Source organism: Colobus angolensis, unplaced genomic scaffold, assembly GCF_000951035.1.
Source record: "Colobus angolensis palliatus isolate OR3802 unplaced genomic scaffold, Cang.pa_1.0 Scaffold465, whole genome shotgun sequence".
Taxonomy (NCBI): domain Eukaryota; kingdom Metazoa; phylum Chordata; class Mammalia; order Primates; family Cercopithecidae; genus Colobus; species Colobus angolensis.
Genome location: NW_012118099.1, coordinates 902,569 through 925,207, shown reverse-complemented (window position 1 = coordinate 925,207; position 22,639 = coordinate 902,569). Strand labels below are relative to the sequence as shown.

Sequence of the window (22,639 nt, the reverse complement as noted above, 5' to 3'; positions counted from 1 at the left end):
TTTTTTGAAATGAAGATTTACTTTGGAAGAGATATGGAAAGTAATATTTATTTTTTTCTAAAGTGCTAATTAAAGGCTTCTTTGGGTAGATCAGAATTTCCCAAAGTTCATCTTTATAGTTTTTCAAAATGCTTATTGGTTAAAAAAAAAAGTCTCATAGGATATGATATAATATGTCAGTTTATATGTTAACAGTTTTAAGGTTCTGGAAAGTCCTATAGAAATAAAAATCTTGTTTAACTTTTTTAAAGTTGGCATTTCTCAACTTATTTGATCAGCCATAGCATTTCTGTGAATCGCTCCCACCCTTATCCACCCTGCTGAGAACTCAGTGTTCTGTGGAGTGCATTTTGAGAAAGGCAGATCTTAATTTATCTCTGTTCATATAAACAAGTGACTCAAAGCCTAGACTCACTAATATGTGTTAAACATTTTATGTCAAAGTTCTTTATTACCTAAAATTAAGCTCCAAGCAATGTGTGGAATAAAAGTTAATATTTCCAAAAGAAGTGTTACTTTTTCTATCATTTTGTTCACTATAAACTTATTTACAAAATGCAAGGTCATCTCCTATGGTCCTTGCCATTTCTAAGTTGTGATTCCTTTGTGTGCCCAGCAACAGAATACTACCTTCTAGGCAATATTTTCCAAATAAACATTCCAGGAAAGAGCACAAACTTCCTAAATAACATATTATTCCTTTACAAATGTCAAATATTCAGGAAAACTGAATGGATGTAAAACTGGATGGAGCAATGTTTAAAAATTCCACACAGTATAACTTTTCTAATCTGGAAAAAGGGGTCACAAAACAAGAAGAAATGTTCTCACCGATTTTGAGTGGTGCATCTGGGGCTGGAGTTGCATAGAGAAGATTCTCTGGTTTGAGATCACGATGGACAATTCCATTTTCATGTAGATACTAAAGAGGGAAAATAATGAAGTGACATTTGTGTAATTCTATTTACGGTTTGACTGTATATACTTAATCTTTTAAGAACTATAAGTTATGTGATTCAAGAACACGTATGACTTGATGATAAATACCATAAATCTGCTTTAAACTGTATACATTAAATAATACTTTATAAATAGTTACCTAAATGTAATGCAATTTAAATTGTATAGAATCTATTCCCAGAATGAAATATTTACTCCTCAGCTAATATTACAGTTCTCTTTATGCATATTACTATATCAACTGGAATTAGCTAATTATTATAATGATGTGAAGGTGCTGTGTATTGAAATTTGTCTGGCTTATTAACTAACAAGCATAATTGGATGTGTGATCTTATAAACTCATATAGCAAAGACTTCATAATTATCGTCTGAACAGACATTTAGATGTGAGTAGTTATTATAGAGAACTATCCTTAATAAGACAAATACTGTTTGATAATGATGGATGCACTCATAGGCTCTCCTGAGAATTAGTAAGTCTAACTGTCAATATAGATGTTGAAAGTTGTATTTGAGATGAATCTTAAAGATCACATCTAGCAACTCTGCTCATTTTATTGTATTTTAAATTATTTTGTAAAATCATGTATAAGCATACATGCAACATATTCTCATTGCAAATGCTGAAGTCGTACCTGATTTCCCTTCCCCCAGTTCCAGTTCCAGTCCCCACTTCAAAAGTAATCCCTCATCAGTTTGAAACACTTTTTTCCAAAAAGTTTGTTTGAACATTTTTTCTCTGCATTTACAAATGAGTCCATATACACCGGGCTAGATTCACTAATGTATAGAAAAAACATTCTAGGCATTAGTGAATCTAGGTTCAGAGTCACTTGTTTATACGAACAGATTTCTTTACAGATGTCAAATATTCAGGACATCTGTGTATTACATTGGCTTATGCCTGTAATACCAGCACTTCGGTGGGCCGAGGTGGAAGGATCATTTGAATCCAGGAGTTCGAGACCAGTCTGGGCAACATAACAAGAGCCCATCTCTATGAAAAATTTTAAAAAGCCAGGGATGGTGGTGCATGCCTTGTAGTTCTAGCTACTCTGGAGGCTGAGGTGGGAGGATCATTTGAGCCCAGGAGGTTAAGGCTTCAGTGGGCCATGATCATGCCACTGCACTCCAGCTTGGGTGATAGAGCAAGACCCTGTCTCAAAAGAAAACAAAAACAAAAAGCCAAACCAAAACAAAAGACTATATATGTATATACACAAGGTAATATCCCTGGTTTCCTCCATTTTCCTACTTAAATATATCATTAATACAATTTTTAGGTGGTTTTTTTTCTGTTTAACAAAATATCTTTGAAGGCTTACCTTCATATTACTTTAGTGTATTCTATTTAATTCTTGCATCTTGTATCATAATTAATTTACTTATTCCTTTTTAATGGACAGTCAAGTTGTTTTCAATTTTTCAAAAGTTACAAATAATATAAATATAAACATTCTAGCACTTGAATATTTGAGTGTGTCCGCTGGTATTTTTCTAGGACAGATAACTGGAAGCAGGTCCAGTTGTGGAGTCAAGGCATACAGCATTTTTATTTTAATATGCACTTCAAAATCACTCTCCTAAAAGCCTCCATCAATTTTCACTCACACAAACAATGTATGCATATATGTTAATATCTTTGCTAAATCTGTATTTTTAACTTTTGCTGAGCTGGAGTGTAAAGATTGTGCCTTAAGTTTGGTTTAATTTGTCTTTCTCTGTTCACTAGTATAGTTGAGCTTCTCTTCATATGCTTCTTGGTCAATCAGTTTTCCTCTTCCATGAATTTCCTGTTCTTAACATTTGCCCGTGTTTCTGCTGGTTTAAGAGGAAAAGTTTCCAGTGTGCTATACTCTCTCTCCTTTCCTACCTCGTGCGGGAAGGCAAGGAGTCCTTTATACTTAAGCCAAGTAAGGGGTGTTGGGGAGGTACAGCTTCAAGATCACTTAGTGATTTGGGGCTGGTTCATGCATGAAAATGGAAGGAATAGTGGACAGTTGCAGCAGGAGAATGCAGAGAGGGCCTCAGGGAGATTCAGCTACTCTCAAATAATAGCTGGATGTACATTTCTCATGGGCCTGGTGTGGACTCTGCAAGAGCGAATTAGACGTGAGTCTCCATGAAAAAACTCTTCACAGGAGCGTTTCCTGCCAGGGGATGCCACCTTAGCATCACAGAAAGCAGAGTGTGAGGGTTGTGACAGTGGCACCTGAGGCTCTTACATGTTCTAAACACTATATTCTAATCTATTTTAAATACATTATACCTGTTGACTCATTTTTATCTTCACAACAGCTCTAACCAGTAAGTCATCTCATATTTGTTTTCCAAATGAGAAAACTGAGGCACATAGAGGCTAAGAAATCTGTACAGTATCACAACTAGACACTAGAGTTGGGATTCAGACTCAGGCATTTGGCTGCAGAGCACATACGCTTTCCTATTACATAATTCCCGAGGAGATGCTCAATGAACATTTGTTATTTGCTTGATTAAGGTGAGGGGAAAAAAGGAAAATAACAACGAAGGAAAAGAGGGGAGGTTACTGGAAAGGAAAGGTAATAAAGGTAGGAAGAGAAATGAGAGAATGATAGAGGAGCATGCTCGGCCATGAATGATACCCAGGGAAAACATGTAGTATCCCCAAGAAGGAAGATACTGTATCTTGATATAAGCTGAGTTTGAAGGGGAAGATAGATATAATATCTCATATAGTAGCTTTGGAACAATCTAAGAATTGCAAAGTTTGGGACCAATAGAGCATATTGATTCCCCATCCCCCCCCCAATCTTACCCAATTTAGAAACTCCATTGTGTTGAGAAGAAAACGACACTAAACATAGGAACACAGTAACAATGACAAATGAAATTACCTGGTAAGTTTTGTTTAGCAAAGAATTAATTATATGAAGATCCTCACTAAATGTTGTTCTGGCTTTCGTGAAAAGAAAAGGTGGTTGTGTTCTAAGTGCAAGTTAAACAACATCAACACAAACAACAAAAAAGAAAACATCATTTGGCACTTCATAAAGGACAACTAGACTGGATAAAAAAAGGAAAGTTTAGAGAAAAATACTAGAATGAGGAGCCATACACTATCAAAGGAACAAACTTTAAAACAAAACAAAGCAATTAAATGCTAAAGGTTATGATCTTGGCTTTTAAAAAGACATGCAGAGATAATTTGCTAAACATTACTTGTTGTGGAAAGATTATCAAAGTCATGATATATTCATATATATATAGTATATATATAGTAGGGGAGGCATTTAAATATATATGACTGATAAAATATATATATATATATATAATAGGGGGAGGCATTTAAATATATATGACTGATAAAATGTCAGGAGTCATTATTTCACTTTTGTTTACATCCCCTGATAAACTTTGACCAATAGAATTTCTAACCTTTACATTATCTCAAGTCAGGAAGACAGGTAGAAGGAAAATGTGAAGTATGATTTTTCTTTCCCCAAAAAGATAGAAACATTAGAAAGATCAACACTCTTTTAGAGCACACGTTCTCAAACTTTTTGGTCTCAGTAACCCTTTATATTCAAAAAAAATGTTGGAAACCCCAAAGAGTTTTTGTTTATGTGAGTTATATCAAGCAAGATTTACTGTGCTAGTAGTTAAAGCAAAAATTAAGTTAATAAATTAAAATGCCTATTAATTTTGAAAAAGCAGTAAGCTCATGACATTGCTTATTGAAATATTAAAAATACAACATTGAAAATATTAAATATATTTAATATTTTAAGATATATAACATGTATATATTTTAAAATGTGTTAAAATATCATTCTAAAATAAAAATAACTATTTTTAAAAGAAAAAATTAGTAGAGTGCTATTCTTTCAGTTTTGCAAATTTCATTGATTTCTGGCTTAACAGAAAACAGTTAGACTTTCATATCTACTTCTGCATTGTCTGGTATAAAGTCATGCACTATGTAGCCTCTGGAAAATTCCACTGTATAAATATATATATGTGTGTGTATGTGTGTGTTTTTTTTGAGACGCAGTCTGTCGCCCAGGCTGGAGTGCACTGGCGCAATCTCAGCTTAATGCAATCTCCGCCTCCCAGGTTCAAGCAATTCTTCTGCCTCAGCCTCCTGAGTGCCTGGGACTACAGGCACGTGCCACCATGCCCAGCTAATTTTCTTTGTATTTTTAGTAGAGACAGGGTTTCACCATGTTGGCCAGATTGGTCTCTAACTCCTGATCTCAGGTGATCCACCTGTCTCAACCTCCCAAAGTGCTGAGATTATAGGCAAGAGCCACAGCGTCCGGCTGAGATGCCTTCATATTATGATAAAATGATTTTGACATCACAGAACCCCCTAACAGGATATCAGGATCCTCCAGGGATGCCTAGACTAGACTAGACTTTGAAAACTGCTATCTTGGAGCATCTGGAGACATAAAAAGATCAGTTTAAAGAGCCGAATAATAGACATGTTTCCCTTTATTTTAAAACTGATTTTTAAATGAAATACACACTTCTAATATCATTAAGCACTAATCTCATTACTTCAGGACCACTGTACATAGAGAAGAGGAAAATAAAGAGAAAAACATGCTCCTAAAAATTGTGTAGTCATGGGAAAATGTGCAAAGACATTTTATAATATCATATTAATGTTATCTATAGAGTCGATAAAGAAATACCTAATCATGGAGAAACATCTCTTACCAAGATATTGTTGATTTTAGCTACAAATCATTTAAATCATGGGGATTAACATAAATAGATACATGCACTAGAAAGAATAAAAACATGGTAACTGGATATTTTAGAATAAACCATGTGTTCAATGTAATCATGATTAAAGTAAAGCAAAGACACGCAAGAAAATAGAAAAAAACAAACCGTAAACAAGAATTGGGAGAAGATTTTTAAAATCTGCTATGTCAGTCTAACAATTTAATGGAGACAGAAACAACAAATCTGACAATTGTAGCATCCTGTTACTAAAGGTTACCTTGACAAATGCTAACCTTTAATAAAGAAATTGCAAAAGCAAATAACCAGGGGTACACAAATTAATGAAAACTTTAAGGAATAAAAATAAGGAAGAGGAGGAAAAGAAATAGTAGGATTCAGGGAAGCACAATTAATTTATTGCCTCAAATTTTAAGTGTATTATATTTTTAAAAAGCATAAGACAAATATAATTTTATCTGCAGAGCAGTTGAGAGAGACTAATATATTTTAATATATACTATAAAATAAATACAATATTTGCTGTCAAAGGCATATCTCTGCTAAGTTCTGTTTAAATATCTTCCCCTCAGTCTTGATCATGAGTTGACAGAAATACGTATATTAAGATTTTTTTTGTGTTGTTTCTGAAACAATTACTAAAGAAAGACTTCATGAGTGGTGCTTTGGCGTAATATGCCTAAAGTATATCATTTGTTAGCTATGTGACCTTAAACAATTTACCTATCCTTTAAGCCTCAGTTCTCTCATCTGCAGTGCCCACTTTGCAGATTGTAGTGGGAATTAGTGAAGAGGTGTGTAGGTACTCAGTATGTTATGAGCATGTAGTAGATATTCTATGTGTAAATGGTAGCTATTCGGACTCTAACATTGCTATTTCACATCCCTTGTAAAATACATCACATTTAGAAACCCTTTGAGACTTGGAAAACTTGCTCTTTTCTAAAGTATCAAAGGATACTTTGATCAGAAAATACTTGCTTTACAATTCATATCTTTCCCTTCTGTTTTGCTGCCAAAAATCTCAGTGAAAAAGAGGTTTCAATTACTGAAACAGCCGAGTTTGGATATGTTTACCTCTTCCTTCCTTTACCTGGCTTGATTCCCTTTTATACTTTAATAGAAATTTTGTATGCATTTTTCATTTAATTTGCCACAAATCTTCTACCCAAGATGATGCAATATAACTTATAAATAGAATATGTCATATTTATGTCTTTCTTCACTCTTGAAAAAGGTCTCAGTGAAATGTGTACTGAATTTTCTCTGTATGTGTTTACAGTTTACAGTAAGAAAGTTTAGGTGTTAGAAAAGAAACAGTTTGTGGTAATTAGCATTTGAAACATTCTTACTATAGTTTTGTCAACTATATAACAAAGAATTTCTAAAATAAATAATATTTCTTATTGATAAACAGTTGCACTTCCAGTCCTGTTATTTTGTTTATGCTCAGTTCTCCTGAGATTTCCTGTAGTTCTTCCAGAGCCATCCCTTAGTGCTGCTTGGATCTCATCCCATGTCCTCCTGACTCCTGAGTCAAGGTCCATGTCTCCTGCCTTATCTTTACCTCTTCCTCTCCATTTCCTCTTTCTTCCCTTGCATCATGTCAGTATGCTCTAGACTAGGAGCTATGGTCTTCAAAAAGCAGTAAGAAAAAGAAAGCAACCACTACCTCCATATTCTCTCAAACCCACATATTCCCAGCTTTCTCTGGCTATACTCAATTGTTTCCTACTCTAGTCAGCCAATTTCCTGAAAATGTAGTTTCCCCTCATTTTCATTTCTTTAACACACTATAATCTTATTTTTGCCTTATCAAACCCAATACCCATGTTCTGACTCATTTTTCTCAACCTGTTGGACATCGGACTACATTGGCTGGTCCCTCCTTCAGACTCTCATAGGCTAGTGTTCCTGGCATCAGCAGCCTGGCTTTCCTGACTCCTCTGTTCTCCTTTCAGCCTCCTTCCCAGGCTCCATGTCTTCCACTTGCTTAGGACCTTCTGCTTTTTCTGTGTTTCCAGGGTGAGCTCTTCCAAACCACAAACTGAGGTATCCCTTATTCCACTATGTCCCAAATCTCTATTGTCTGCCTAAACTTCTCTGTAGCTCTGGACTCCATTCAACTTTCTACTTTATGTCCCATTGGAATGTTTCATTGGTGTTCCAGTCTCAACATTTCTAAAACTAAACTCATAGTTTACCCTGAGTCTGCTTCTTCTGTACCTGTATTCCCAATCCCTACAAATGATACCATCCAATTGACCAAGCCAAAAACCTGAATTCATCCTATTCCTTCATCTCCTTTATTTGACACACCCAATCTATGTTAATGTGTAGGCTCTCCCTCCTTAGTGACTTGTGTATCCCCACCTCCTCTCCCTGCTTACTGCCCTTGCCTCCAGCCAGGCCACTAGCATGTTTTCCCTCTTAATTACTCTAATAACCAGCTTAGCTGTCAGCTTCCCAATTTCCAGCATTACCCTCCTCCAGTCCCTGCTTCGCACTGCCACAAGAGTAGACAGATCTAGACATGGCACTCCCCTGCTTAAAGCCTTCAGTATCTTTCCACAGTTTTCAGCATGCAGGGCAGCAGCAATGTTGTATTTGATTGTGTAGCTCTTGAGCAGGGATCACAAACTCTCAAGCGGGGAGGAAGATACCCTAAAAGAATGAAGGAGGTAGGCATGGAGTAAAATAAAAGGGAGACATTGGAAAGCTGTAGGGACTGTGCCTGTTTGTGGAGACAGCATGACCTTTTAAGAGGCAATGGCTACTCCAGTTCAGCCAACTGTGGTCAGGTGGGATGCAGACCCCAGGTTGTTAGCTCTTCTGAGTTTTCAAGGCGAGACAGAAATTAAGATTCTTTTGATGTAAAATTCCAAATTTTCAGTGTTGGCCACTAAAATGTTAAATCATGCACAGGTCAAACAAAATTCTGCAGCCTGTAATTTTGCTTTAAAGTTTAAAAGGGAGCTGGGCACTCAGTAGATGCCCAATAAACATTTGTTAAGCGTATGTATAAATAAATGATTATTTTTCTGACTCTACTTCCTAAATTGAACGTTCACAGGGTTTGTTCTCCTAGTCTTCTCTTTTGCTGTAAACTCTTTGAGCACATTTGTCTACTCTTTCCTTCTGCTACTTTTTATAGCATAAAAGAGTATACATGAATGTAAAAAATTATGATTAATTTTAATTTTTTATATAAAATTTAACTATAACACTTATGTATTACTTGGATAATTTTTTACAATAAATTTTCTCTAAGTGGCAGGCGTTTCATATATTTGTTTATCCTGAATACCACACATTTGCTACAAATGGTGTGATTTGAATATGATACATACATTTAGCTGGCAACTATGTCTATTCTCATATTAACTAAACTTACTATGCAATTACATTGCTAGCAGTTCGAGAATTAAAGGTCTTTCCATGACAATATCTTAAAAGAATTTTCAATTCAATGTTGTTTCTTAAGCTCCAAGATCATTTATCCAACTGCCTTCTCTCATTTCCAGTTGGATATCTCGTGGGCACGTTAACTTTATCATGTCCATAGCTGCACTCTCGACCTCCCTGCCCTCTTCGTTTCCTCCACTTGAAAACGTAATCTCTCCATCAACTTAAGTGTTCAAGTCAAAAATTGACTTTCTCTCCCTCACCATCTATATCCAATTCACAATTAGGTAATTCCAAAATGTCTCCAGAATGGCCCTGTCTCTTTCATGAGCATTACCCCAGCTGGACGGCCATAGCAGCCCCTTAAATACTTGCTTTGATTTTCAGCATGCCACCTTTCACACTATTCTTTACATAAGCACAGAGAATCAGGCCATTTCTTCTCCTTGTGAAAGTCTTCAATGGTTTCCCATGACTTTATCCTGGCCTTCAAGGTCTTGGTGATCTGGTTCCTGTGCTCCTCTCCAGCTTCATATTCTGTCACTCTCCCCTCTCTTGTTCTGTTCTCTGATACAGACTTTCTCTCAGTTTTTCAAAATCCTTCATCTCTTTCTCACCTCTGGCTATTCCCTGACTGAGCCCATTCACACTTCTTCATCTGGCCAGCTCTCCTCATCCTCAGGACTTAGCTATAATGTCACTTCCTCAGTGAGGCTGTACCTATCCTTCCAAACTAACATACGTGCCAGCTCTTACATCCTCTCATTGATGCCTCCTATGTTTCTTTACAGCATGTATGTTTCTTTGCAGGCTCTCCATTCAGGATGTCTCCTCCACTGGACTGAGAACTCCATACAGACAAAGAATCCCCAGATACTACATTTCCTTCACAGAGACTGACACTAACTATACACTCAGTAAATGCTTTTGAATGATTAATAACTCAATTTTCCTATAGATGCACATATTGTTCTACTTTTTAAATCACAAACTTATCGTCAAAAGGTGGTAGTAATCTAGACCTTTTATTTATTTGTTGTTATTCATTTGTAATAGAAGTTAAAATTTTAAAATAGAAAATGTTGTGCTTACATCATGGCAATCTACTTCCACAGTAATGCCACTTCATCATCTTTAGCAAAGGCACGGCTCTTAGCATCTGTGCACTTATTAAACATATACTATTCTTGGTAGATAATAATACTTAGTCACCTCAGTGGTGCTTATTGAGTATTAGTGAGATAAATGAGATTTACCTTGTGACTTTGAGAAAGGCCAAAACCTGGTAAGAATATTTTAACTGTGAGATCAGAAGAAAGAGTATCAACTTCCAAATGACATTTTAAACCATTACCTAACTCATTTTTGTTCTGTAGTAGCATTATGTTGGTAGTTATAGCTGAATTAATTTCTTCACATGCTTTGAAGTTGATCTGAATATTCAATAAAGCATTGCCTCAGGGGAGTTTGGGGAAAGGCTGTTGAAAATTCATTTGTTAGTTTTCTCTTCAGTACCCTTTGTGTCTGAAACTTTCATAAATTGTATTGGTCAGTGTATTAAAGTGAAACTGATGTGCTGACTTAAAAATCAAGTGGCTAAAGAAGTAGGGATGTTCCTAGCCATAATAATAACACTAGTGAGAAGTGGGCAAGTTCAAAGTCACCTGTTAATAAATGAAGGCGTCCTGTTAGACTCTAGTAGTGAGAATGAAGATGGCCAAGACTGCTGCTAGCCCTGTAGCTGAGGTTTATGTGTGTGCTTTGTTGCTTTAGGATTTGGGTATAGCTCAGAAGTATCAGAATGAAGCAACACTTTGCTGGAAAACACTTGCTGGGATCGCAGTGTCATAGGGGAAAAGAACAGGATGTTGGTAGTGAGATAATGATGAAAGCCTCTAGGTAGGGAATCCTGGGGTGTCAGGTTAGAGTAGTAGACAAGGGAAGAGGTCACAAAGAACACACTGACTGTGGCATGAGTCTCCTCCACAAACTAAGTCAGAGTGGAGAAACACGGATACTTTCATTGGATTAGAAATTTATTTTCCTGTCTATTTACACATATGCAGGCCATAAAACTATATTAAGTATGTATTTCTAAGATAAACTACATGGCACTGGTGGAAAATGTCATTTTGTCTACATTACTTTCCTTAGATTCAACTCAAGACCTAAAATATTTACTCAATTAAGATTTTAATGAAACACCTTTGTTTTCAGTAGCAATCCTTATTAAGTGAATGGTTATTATTTTAAATTAGATATTATTCAAAGAATGAATAGAAAAAGCTAGGTGTCTAGAAATAGAAAAATTTCATGCTGACAGCATAAAAGTATATAAAGAAAACTGGAATAATTTGCCTGCAATCAACAAATCAGCATATAAACTTATTTGTATATAAGGTTAGAACAAGTATACGTTGTGAAGCAACTGAGAGGAATGTTGAGATTGTTTGAGGATAAACATGATTATTTCATTCTCTAATTTCCCTTGTATGTACCCAGGTTTCAGAAAAGGTGAGATTTTAGGAACGGAGGCTATGGAAAGGTTTGGCTAATGAAGTAAAGGTGGTATTCAGGAAAAACTTCAAAGCTTGGGAAAAGGTTCAAAAATGATCTATAATTTTTCAAAAATGATCTATAATTACAGAGAAAGCAGCAGCAAGCAAATTTTTGTAATGGGAAAGAAGAGATTAGATTGGAGCACAAAAGTAACAAGCGGAGCTCCCAAGTCTGCACACTCTGGCCAAGCAGAACCTGGGGACCTTGACCTTGGCCCTACAGACAGGCTGAACTGTTGGCATTGTCCACAGAAGCTGATTGGGCAGGACTGAGTATAAATGAAGAAATTACTCCATTCTCAGGCAAAGAGGTGAGCTCCTTCACCAGGATGAGGAAGCTGAAAATATCATTATGAAAGATGACTGTACTTTAGATGATAGTATACACTTTATATATTAATAAGGCTAGATATTTGGAATGTACTGCAGAAAGAAAAGAGTTTTGGGATGCAAGTAAAAGCTATGTCAAACATGACAAAGAGTAAAAATTTGTAGTTTTCCCTTGGAAAAATTTACATTCACCAATGTATAAATGATTCCTAAAGCAAATACGCATTAAAGTAGAATGAGGAATTAAAAAACATAAAAGCTCCAATCTTATCTTACCATTTAGTCTTTAAAAGAATGCAATAACCAAAATCTCAAATTCCCTTTTAAAGAGACAAAGACTGCTGCTCTGAATTCAGGGGGTGTCTAGACATGTAATTAAACTCTCTCTATGGTCCTAACAAAAACTGTTTCATTGTGTAATGAAAGCTACTGCATAGTAATTTAGTTTAATTACAGCTATGCTGTGTTCAATGGGCTGTGTGTGGTTAATTGATAATGTCTCAGGAGTTGGTAGGAGGAAGTTTGAATCTCTTTAAAAATCTAACAGGACAAAGAAGAACCAGTTATTACAGAAAGAAAACATTATTCTGACTACAGTTTTCTTGATGGAAAGAAAAATTAAACTACATGAATTTGCTCTTTTCTTCTCAAAAAAATTAGAATGAGTATACACAAATTTAAGTAGGAACTTCAACATGATACCCTATTTTGTTGTCATGTCTGCTTTGGAGACCTAGTAGGTACTACCATTATCTTTATCATTGACCTCTACTGTGTGATGTCTTAAGAATCATCAACAGAATATACGAGAAAAGCAGTAAGAAACTACTGTCTCCCATGACCAGCTCAACAGGCCTGATTAGGATTGTCTGGCTGTGAAATCTGTGCGAAGCTATGATCCATGGAGCATCCCAGGACCAGAAGAATCTATTTCAGGTAGAGTAGCCAAGCTTTGGGGCCCCTGAGGCATTCTTACCTGTTTTGGAGTCATCCTTAATGCCTCATTTTCCCTCACTGGCCTTGGCCAATCAGTCATAATTCTACCTCCAAAATATATCTCATACCTATCTGTTCTTCTCATTTACATTGTCACTACTTAGTAAGGCCCTTCATATTCTTTAGTGGCACTATTTTATTTTATTTTATTTTTGAGACGGAGTCTCACTCTGTCGCCAGCCTGGAGCGCAGTGGCATGATCTCGGCTCACTGCAACCTCCGCCTCCCAGATTCAAGCGATTCTCCTGCCTTAGCCTCCTGAGTAGCAGGGACTACAGGAGCGCGCCACCATGCCCAGCTAATTTTGTATTTTTAGTAGAGATGGGGTTTCACCATGTTGGCCAGGGTGGTCTCAATCTCTTGATCTCATGATCCTCCCGCTGGGCCTCCCAAAGTGCTGGGATTACAGGCGTGAGCCACCGTGCCAGGCTGGCACTATTACATTTGTCTTTTAATCACTGCCATACATCCAAACACCAGGTCATCTTTCTAAATCACAAATTAACTCATGTCAATCATTGATTTAAAAACAAAACAAGTCACTTGAAGTCACTAGCTATAAGCTTAAGTCTAATTTCACCATTATGAAAATTAAAGGCCCTTCAAAATTTGTCCCCAATTTGTGGCTGTGCATCATCCTGGGACAATTCTTGCCATGCATTAGCCACACAGCCTTACTTACCATTCCTAAGCCATGCTATACACATTCCTACTTGGTTTTCAGAAGGTAACTCTTTCATGTACTTAATAATGATCTTTTAAAATGTATTTTATAGAGATTCTTGAAATAGGATTACTCATCCCACATGCTCTTCCAGAATCTTACCATTTCCCCATCCAGAGGTGGAGTCTAACTTTCCTTCCCTTGGTTCTGGGTAGGATTGTAACTTGCTAGTAACCAACAGAATGCAGGCGAAATAATACTTTGTGATTTCCAAAGTTAGGTCTCGATAGTCAATGCAGCTTCTATCTTGTTTGCTAGATATTCGTTTCTGGGTCCCTGAGCAGTCCTGTAAAATGTATGACTATCCTAAGGCTATCATGCTGTAAGAAAACTGGGCAACATAGTTGCATCAAGTATAGTGCTCGTGCTCCAGTCAGCAGTCCCTGCTGAGGTTCCATGTGATAGACATTATCAACTTCCAGACATGGGAATGAATATAACTCTAGATTACTCCTTCCTCAGTCATCAAGCCCTTTTAAACCTTTGAGTCTTCTTGGCTTAGACTCTAGATGATGGAGCAGTCCTGACCCAAAGAATATATGAATATAAGACAATGGTTGTTTTAACTTGCTAAACAGGATAATTTGTGAACATATCAACAGTAACTAGAACACTTTATAACCCAGATTAATACCATCTGCTCTGTGAAATCTTCCTCCAGTCTCAAAAGCAAAATGAATCATTTTGTCCGCCTCCCATGACGTTATTTTTATCCATAGTCGAATACTTTAATGCTGTCATCATATTTGTGCACTTACCTATCAATGTAAAAATGTATTCCTTGAAAGCAGGATTTGTGTCATTCATCTCTGTGCTCTTAGAATCTAGGCACAGGATGTGGTATTTAGTAGTTTTGACAAATGTTTATAAAAATAATATATGAAATGAGTGAATGAATGACTGGAATTATGAGCTAAATGAGTATCTCTGGTATATATCAACAAATAGACACAAAATACCAAGGAATGGCTATAATTCGCTCTGAAGTCTAGCACATATTTGTACTTAGTAAATGTTTCTTAAATACACAAAATGATGGGAATACCTGAGCTAAGATGGCCCAGCTTCTAATATATTTGGATAAGAATAGATGTCCTAAGTCTATCCCAGTTCATAACCTTATGTGGCTCTATGTTCATGTTAGCAAACTCAACTAATTCTGCTCTTTGTTTAAGGTACTATCAATATCTGCTCCTGGACAGCAGATGAGGAAGTCAAATATAACACAAATTGATCGGTTCTGTTTTGTAGTGCACAACTGAATTTACTCTAGCATTGCAGTTCTGCTAGTGATGAATTCTGCAAGGTTATATATGTCTGATGAAGTCTTCATTTTGGCTTCATTTTCGAAAGCTATTTTCACTGACTTTAGAATATCAAGTTCCTGGCTTTTTTTCCTGTAAGTTTTAAAAATTTTTTAATTTTTAAAAATTTTTGTGGGTATATAGGAGGTGTGTGTATATATATGTGTATACACACACACACACATGTATATATGAGGTACATGAGATGTTTTGATACAGGCATGCAACATGAAATAAATACACCATGGAGAATGGGGGTATCTATCCCCTCAAGCATTTACCCTTTGAGTTACAAATAACTGAGTTAGTTATTTTAAAATATACAATTAAGTTATTATTGACTATAATCACCATATTATGCTATCAAAGAGTAGGTCTTATTCATTCTTTCTAATTTTTCTTGGTACCCACTAACCATCCCCAACTTCCCCCCAACCCCCTACTACCCTTCCCAGCCTCTGGTAACCATTCTTCTACTCTCTATGTCCATGAGTTCAATTGATTTGATTTTCAGATGTTACAAATAAGTGAAAACATGTGACATTTGTTTTTCTGTGCCTGACTTAGTTCATTAACAAAATAATCTCCAATTCTATCCATCTTGTTGCAAATAATAGGATCTCATTCTTTTTGTGACTGAATAGTACCATTGTGTATATGTACCACATTTTCTTTATCCAGTCATCTGTTGGTAGACACTTAGGTTGCTTCCAAATCTTAGCTATTGTAAACAGTGCCGAAACAAACATGGGAGTGCAGATCTCTCTTCACTATACTGATTTCCTTTCTTTAGGGTACATACCCAACAGTGGGGTTGCTAGATCATATGGTAGTTCAATTTTTAGTTTTTTGAGGAACCTCCAAACTGTTCTTTATGGTTATTGTATTAATTTACCTTCTCAACAACATTGTACAAGGGTTCCCTTTTCTCGACATCCTCACCAGCATTTGTTATTTCCTGTCTTCTGGGCATAAGCCATTTTAACTAGGTGAGATGATATCTCATTGTAGTTTGGATTTGCATTTCTCTGATGATCAGTGATGTTGAGTACTTTTTCATATGCCTGTTTGCCATTTGTATATCTTCTTTTGAGAAATGTCTATTCAAATCTTTTGCCCATTTTTTATCAGATTATTAGATTTTTTTCCTATAGAGTTGTTTGAGCTCCTTTTATATTCTGGTTATTAATTCCTTGTCATAGGAATAGTTTGCAAATGTTTTCTCCCGTTCTGTAGGTTGTCTCTTCACTTTCTTGATTGTATCCTTTTCTGTGCAGAAGCTTTTCAACTTGATGCAATCCTATGTGTCCATGTTTGCTTTGGTTACCTGTGCTTGTGGGGTTTTGCTCAAAAAGTCTTCGACCAGACCAATATCCTGGAAATTTTCCCATGTTTTCTTGTAGTAGTTTCATAGTTCGAGGTCATAGGTTTAAGTCTTTAATTGATTTTTATTTAATTTTTGTATATGGCAAGACATAGGGGTCTAGTTTCATTCTTTTGCATATGGATATCCAGTTTTCCCAGAACAATTTATTGAAGAGTCTGTCTTTTTCCTAGTGTATGTTACTGGCACCTTTGTCAGAGATGAGTTCACTGTAGGTGTATAGATTTGTTTCTGGGTTCGCTGTTCTGTTCCATTGGTCTATGTGTCTGTTTTTATGCCAATAGCATGCTGGTTTGGTTACTAGCTCTGTAGTACAACTTGAAGTCAGGCAATGTGATTCCTCCCAGTGGTTTTTTTTTTTTTTTTTTTTTTTTTTCTTCTTAGAATAGTGCTTTGGCCATTCTTCTGGGTCTTTTGTGGATCCATATAAAATTTAGGAGTGTTTTTTTCTATTTTTGTAAAGAATGTCATTTGTATTTTGATAGTAATTGCACAAATCTATAGATTGCCTTGGGTAGTAAGGGCATTTTAAGAATACTGATTCTTCCTACCCATGGACTTGAAATACTTTTGCATGTCTTGGTGTCTTCTTCAACTTCCTTCATTAGTATTTTATGGTTGTCATTATAGAGATCTTTCACTTCCTTGGGTAAGTTCCCAGCTATGTCATTTTATTTGTGGCTATTTTAGGTGGGATTATTTTAAACTTCTTTTTCACATTGTTCACTGTTGGCATATAGAAATCCTACTGGTTTTTGTATGCAGATTTTGTATTCTGCGATTTAACCAAATTTGTTTTTCAGCTCTAATAGTTTTCTTGTGGAGTCTTAAGGCTTTTTTTCCAAATATAAGATCATATCATCAGCAAACAAGGGTAATTTAACTTCTTCCCTTGCACTTTGGATATCCTTTATATCTTTCTCTTGCCTGACTGCTTTAGCTAAGGCTTCCAGTACTATGTTGAATACCAGTGGTGACAGTGGGCATCCTTGTTGAGTTATAGATCTTAGAGAAAAGGCTTTCAGTTTTTTCCCATTCAGTATAATACTAGCTGTGGGTCTGTCATATATGGTTATGTTGAGGTATGTTCCTTCTATATCCAGTTTTTTGAGGGATTTTTTTTATCATGAAAGGAGGTTGAATTTTATCAAATGCCTTTTCAGCATCAATTGAAATGATCATATGGTTTTTGTCCTTCATTCTGTTGATACGACATGTCACACTGATTGAGTTGCGTATGTTGAACCATCCTTGTATCCCAGGGATAAATCCCAGTTGGTCATGATGGATTATCTTCCTAATGTATTGCTGAAATTGGCTTGCTAGTATTTTGTTGAAGATTTTTGCATCAATGTTCATCATAGATACTGGCCTGTAGTTTTCTTTTTCGATATATCATTGTCTGGTTTTGGTATCAGGGAAATAATGGTCTCACAGAATGACTTTGGAAGTATTCCTTTGTCTTCTATTTTTTTGGAATAGTTTGAGTAGGATTGATATTAGTTCTTTAAATGTTTGGTAGAAATTGGCAGTGAAGCCATTGGGTCCTGGGCTTTTCTATGGCTTGTTTTTTTTTTTTTTGTTTGTTTTGTTTTTTAGTTAAGGTCTCACTCTACTCACTCTGTCACCCAGCCTGGAGTGCAATGGTATGATCTTGGCTCACTGCATCAGCCTCCTGGGCTCAAGCAATCCTCTTACCTCAGCCTCCTGAGTAGCTGGGACTACAGTTGCACACCACCATGCCTGGCTGATTTTTTTGTATTTTTGGTAGAGATCAGGTTTTACCATGTTGCCCATGCTGATCTGGAACTCCTGAACTCAAGCAATCCACCCACCTGGGCCTCTCAAAGTACTGGGATTACAAGTGTGAGCCACTACACCTGGCTATGGCTTCAATTTCATTACTTGTTATTGGTCTGTTCAGGTTTTAGATTTCTTTCTGATTAGATTTTGGTAGGTTGTATGGATCCGGGAATTTGTCCATTTCTTCTAGATTCCAATTTATTGGCGTAAAGTTGCTCACAGTAGCCACTAACAACCTTTGAATTTCTGTAGCATTAGCTGTAGTGAATCCTGTTACACCTCTGATTTTATTTATTTGGATCTTCTCTCCTTTTTTTTCTTAGTCTGGCAAAAGATCCGTTAATTTTGTTTAATTTTTCAAAAAACCAAGATTTTGTTTCACTGATCTTTTGCATTTTTTTCACTTCAATTTCACTTTTTTCTGCTCTGATGTTTATTACCTTTCTTCTACTAATTTTGGGTTTGGTTTGCTCTTGCTTTTCTAATTCTTTAAGGTGCACTGTCAAATTACTTACATGAAATTATTCCTCTTTTCTGATATAGGTACATATAGCTATAAACTTCCCTCTGAGTACTGTTTTGCTGTATCTCATAGATTTTGATATGTTGTGTTTCCATTATCATTTCAAGACATTTCTTGACCTTTCAGAGTCTGAATATTAAATGCCTTGAAGTAGTCTTCAAGAAGTTAAATCTTCTTGGTGTTCTATAACTTCCTTGTACTTCCTTGAAAGATATTGATATCTTTCTCTAGGTTTGGGAAGTTTTCTGTTATTATCCCTTTGAATAAACTTTCTACCCATATCTCTTTCTCTACCTCCTCTTCAAATTTGCCCTTTTCAGACTATTTTCTAGATCCCATAGGCATGCTTCATTGTTTTTTATTCTTTTGTCTCCTCTATGTACTTTCAATTAGCCTGTCTTCAAGCTCACTAATTCTTTCTTCTGATTGATCCATTCTGCTATTAAAGGATTCTGATGCATTCTTCAACATGCCAATTGCATTTTTCTGCTCCAGAACTTCAGCTTGATTCTAATTATTTCAATTTCTTTGTTAAATTTATCTGACAGAATTCTGACTTCCTTCTCTGTGTTATCTTGAATTTCTTTAAGTTTCCTCAACACATCTATTTTGAATTCTCTGTCTGAAAGGTCACATATCTCTGTTTCTCCAGAATTGGTCCCTGGTGCCTTATTTAGTTCATTTAGTAAGGTCATGTTTTCCTGGATAGTGCTGATGCTAGCAGATGTTCATTGGTATCTGGGCATTGAGGGATTAGGTATTTATTGTAGTTGTCACTGTGTGGGCTTATATGTAGCTGTTCTTCTTGAGGAGTCTTTCCAGATATTTAAAAGGACTTGGCTGTAGTGATCTAAGCTGTATCTACTTTAGGGGGCACACCAAGACCAGTAACACTGTGGTTCTTGCAGACTTGTAGAGGTACCTCCTTGATGGTCTTGGACAAGATATGGGAGAATTCTCTGGATTATCAGGCAGAGACTCTTGTTCCCTATCCTTACGTTCTCCCAAATAGAGTCTCTCTATTTGTTCTGAGCCACCTAAATCTGGGCATGGAGTGACACAAGTGCCCCTGTGGCCACCACCAGTATGACTGTGCTGGGCCAGCCCTGAAGCCAGCACAGTGCTGGGTCTTGCCCAAGCCCTGCTGTAACCACACTCTGGCTACTGCCTACATTCACTCAAGGTTCTGGGGATCTACAGTCAGCATTTGGCAAAGCCAGCCAGGCCTGTAACCTTCTCTTCAGGGCAGTGAGGTCCCCAGGCCCCAGTTGGGTCCAGAAGTGCTGTCTAGGAGTCAGGAACTACAGTAAAAAACCTTAGAAGTCTACCTGGTATTCTATTATTCTATTGTATTGCAGCTGAGCTGGCACTCAAACCACAAGACACAGTCTTTCTCACTCTTTCCTTCCCTTTTGAAAAGCAGAGCAGCCCATAGCCACTACCACCCCAGGCCACAAGGAGTGCCAGACAACTGTCAATGCTCCTTTAAGGCCCAATTTATCTTACGTCAGCTTGTCGTGAATGCTACCTGTCCTGGGGCTCACCATTCATGGCAGTGGGCTCCCCTCTGGGGTAGGCCAGGTCCAAAAATGCCACCCAAGAGTCAAGTTCTGGAATCAGGGATGCCAAGAACCCACTTGGTGCTCTACCCGCTGCGGCGGTGGTGGTATTTGAAGCCAGATACTTTCACAGGCTAAGGTCCTCGATGTAGTACCCATGTATTGCTGCTGGTTATTCAGGGATCAAGGGCCCTTCCATTAGCAGGTGACGAATACTGTCAGGACTCGGTCCTTTCTTTCAAGGCATCAGGTTCCCTTCTGGCCCAGAGTGTGTTTAGAAATGTTGTCTGGGAGCTAGGGCCTGGAATGGGCACCTCACAACTCTGACTGGTGCCCTATCCTGCTGTGGCTGAGCTGGTATCCTAGATGCAAGATAAAGTCCTTCCAACTCCTTCCTCTCCTCTCCTTAAGCAGAAGGAAGGGGTGTCTTTTGGAGCTGTGAGCCTGGGGTTAGGGGAGGAGTGATGCCAGCACTCCTTTGGCTGCCTCAGCTGATCTTTCAATATGCCGCCTGCCCTCTCCAGTCCACTGTCTCTGGATGTAATTCAGCACTAGGCCTCTTGTAAGAGTTGCAGTCCTTGTGGCCTAGACTGTCTTGCAAGTTTATCTGGAGGCTCAGAGTGCTGTAGCCCAGGGTGGTGAGGTTTGCGGGAACTCAATTTCAGACAACTGGGATCCACAATTTCCCTCTGACTAGCACTGGTTTAAGTGTTCCCTCCATGGGCAGGCATCAGCTGAATTTGGTTGGGGTTTCCTTTCTGCTCTAACAGGACAGCACTGAGTCCAATGCCTCACAATTGCTGTGTTCTCCCTCCCCCAGCACCCAGAGATGCTCTCCTTACCATGCTGGTACCATTGGGGGTGGGGGAGGGGTGGCAGCAGTGATTCAGGACTGATTTTAATCTCTTCAGTGCCACTCGCAGCGAGTTAAAACCAGGTACTATGAGTGCTCACCTGATTTGGGGTTCTTATGAAGGTGCTCTTTTCTGTGTAGATAACTGTTGACTTGGTGTCTTTGCAGGAGAAGGGGAGATGATGATCGGTGCACCGTCTTTCTCTGCTCCAAATCTTACATTCTTTACTAAGTAATTTAAAATTATGCTCACAGTGTAATTTTTGGATAACGCATATATGAAGAATAACTATTGTTATCACCCATCTGTGAAGTCTACTTTCTCTACTTGAGGTATATAAAAATTCACTTTAACATAACATCTCTTGCCTTATGAATATTTACACAATAGGATTTTAATTTTTAATTTGCCCATAAACATGCTGCAAAATTGTTTGTTATTAACATTGCTTATGTTAGATCTCAAAGTCAGTCCTTTTCAATAATGCATCATTTGATATGATCAATGATATGTAAAACCAAATAAAAGAGCCTAGTTATTAAAATTTTTATTTTAACTTAGAGTACTTAAAAAATTATTATGGCTGTTCAAATTCTTTACACATGAATATAAGATATATTAATGATTTCAAGGATTCAAGGATTAAAAATACAAAAATGTTCTATCATGAATTTGAACTCCATATAGCATCACACTATTCTTTAAATTGTCTGATATTGCCAATTCAGGTTGAATGACATTGTTTAAAAAAGTATCTATTCCTTTAGAACTCGTGATACATTTCAAAGCTATTAAAAAAATTCCTGAGGTGATATGGTATTAAGGTAGAAATGTAATATTAAAACCAAATTAAATGCATCTTAATACATTGTTCATCACATGAAAATTTCATGTGAATATACATGTGCTTTCTGGTGTTTACAGGGAATAAGATTTTAGTTATATGCAAAGCTAATAAGTTACTTAATAAATTCTTCAATGCCAAAACGATTATTTTTATACGGTATTGGTTATACTTGTCATAACAAACCATGCTAATTCCTTTTCGCTTTTCTTTCTCATCATTTCCTGTTACTTTAAAAAGCTGGGTAAATGAATGAAGAAAGTTATGAATCCTGCCAAACTATGTGCTCAGAAGTCTTTCTATTTGTGGCTAGACTTAATTCAAGGGAAAAAGGAACCGTTCTACAAAATCTGGAAGGAGGTGGTGGCAGGTGATTACATTTTGAAAGCACAGGAAGCTGTTATGCCTGGAAGTCAGCCTTGATATGCACAGGCTCTGGCGCCACCTGTGCCAGGTGAGACCAACATGATTCATCAGCCCACGGGGACTGCACTATATTTTATGATCTCACAAAACTGGCATAAATGGGCAACTACTTCTGAAGAAATATAATAATTGAATGAAAGTTGCAGTTGGCTACAAAGATTTAAATATATCTTCTACCGAATCTCTATTGACTCACATCAGGGATGTTCAACTTTTTTTTTTTTTTTTTTTT

At 36.9% G+C, this 22,639-nt stretch overlaps 1 protein-coding gene across 1 annotated transcript in view; it reads right to left on the bottom strand.

Annotated features, from left to right (window-relative positions):
- CAMK4 (calcium/calmodulin-dependent protein kinase IV) overlaps positions 1 to 22,639 on the bottom strand; it is a 273,484-nt gene that overhangs the window by 40,706 nt on the left and 210,139 nt on the right. The window contains exon 5 of the mRNA XM_011958288.1: positions 832 to 922. Coding sequence (XP_011813678.1) covers positions 832 to 922 — 91 coding nt within the window. The remainder of the gene's footprint in view (positions 1 to 831; positions 923 to 22,639) is intronic.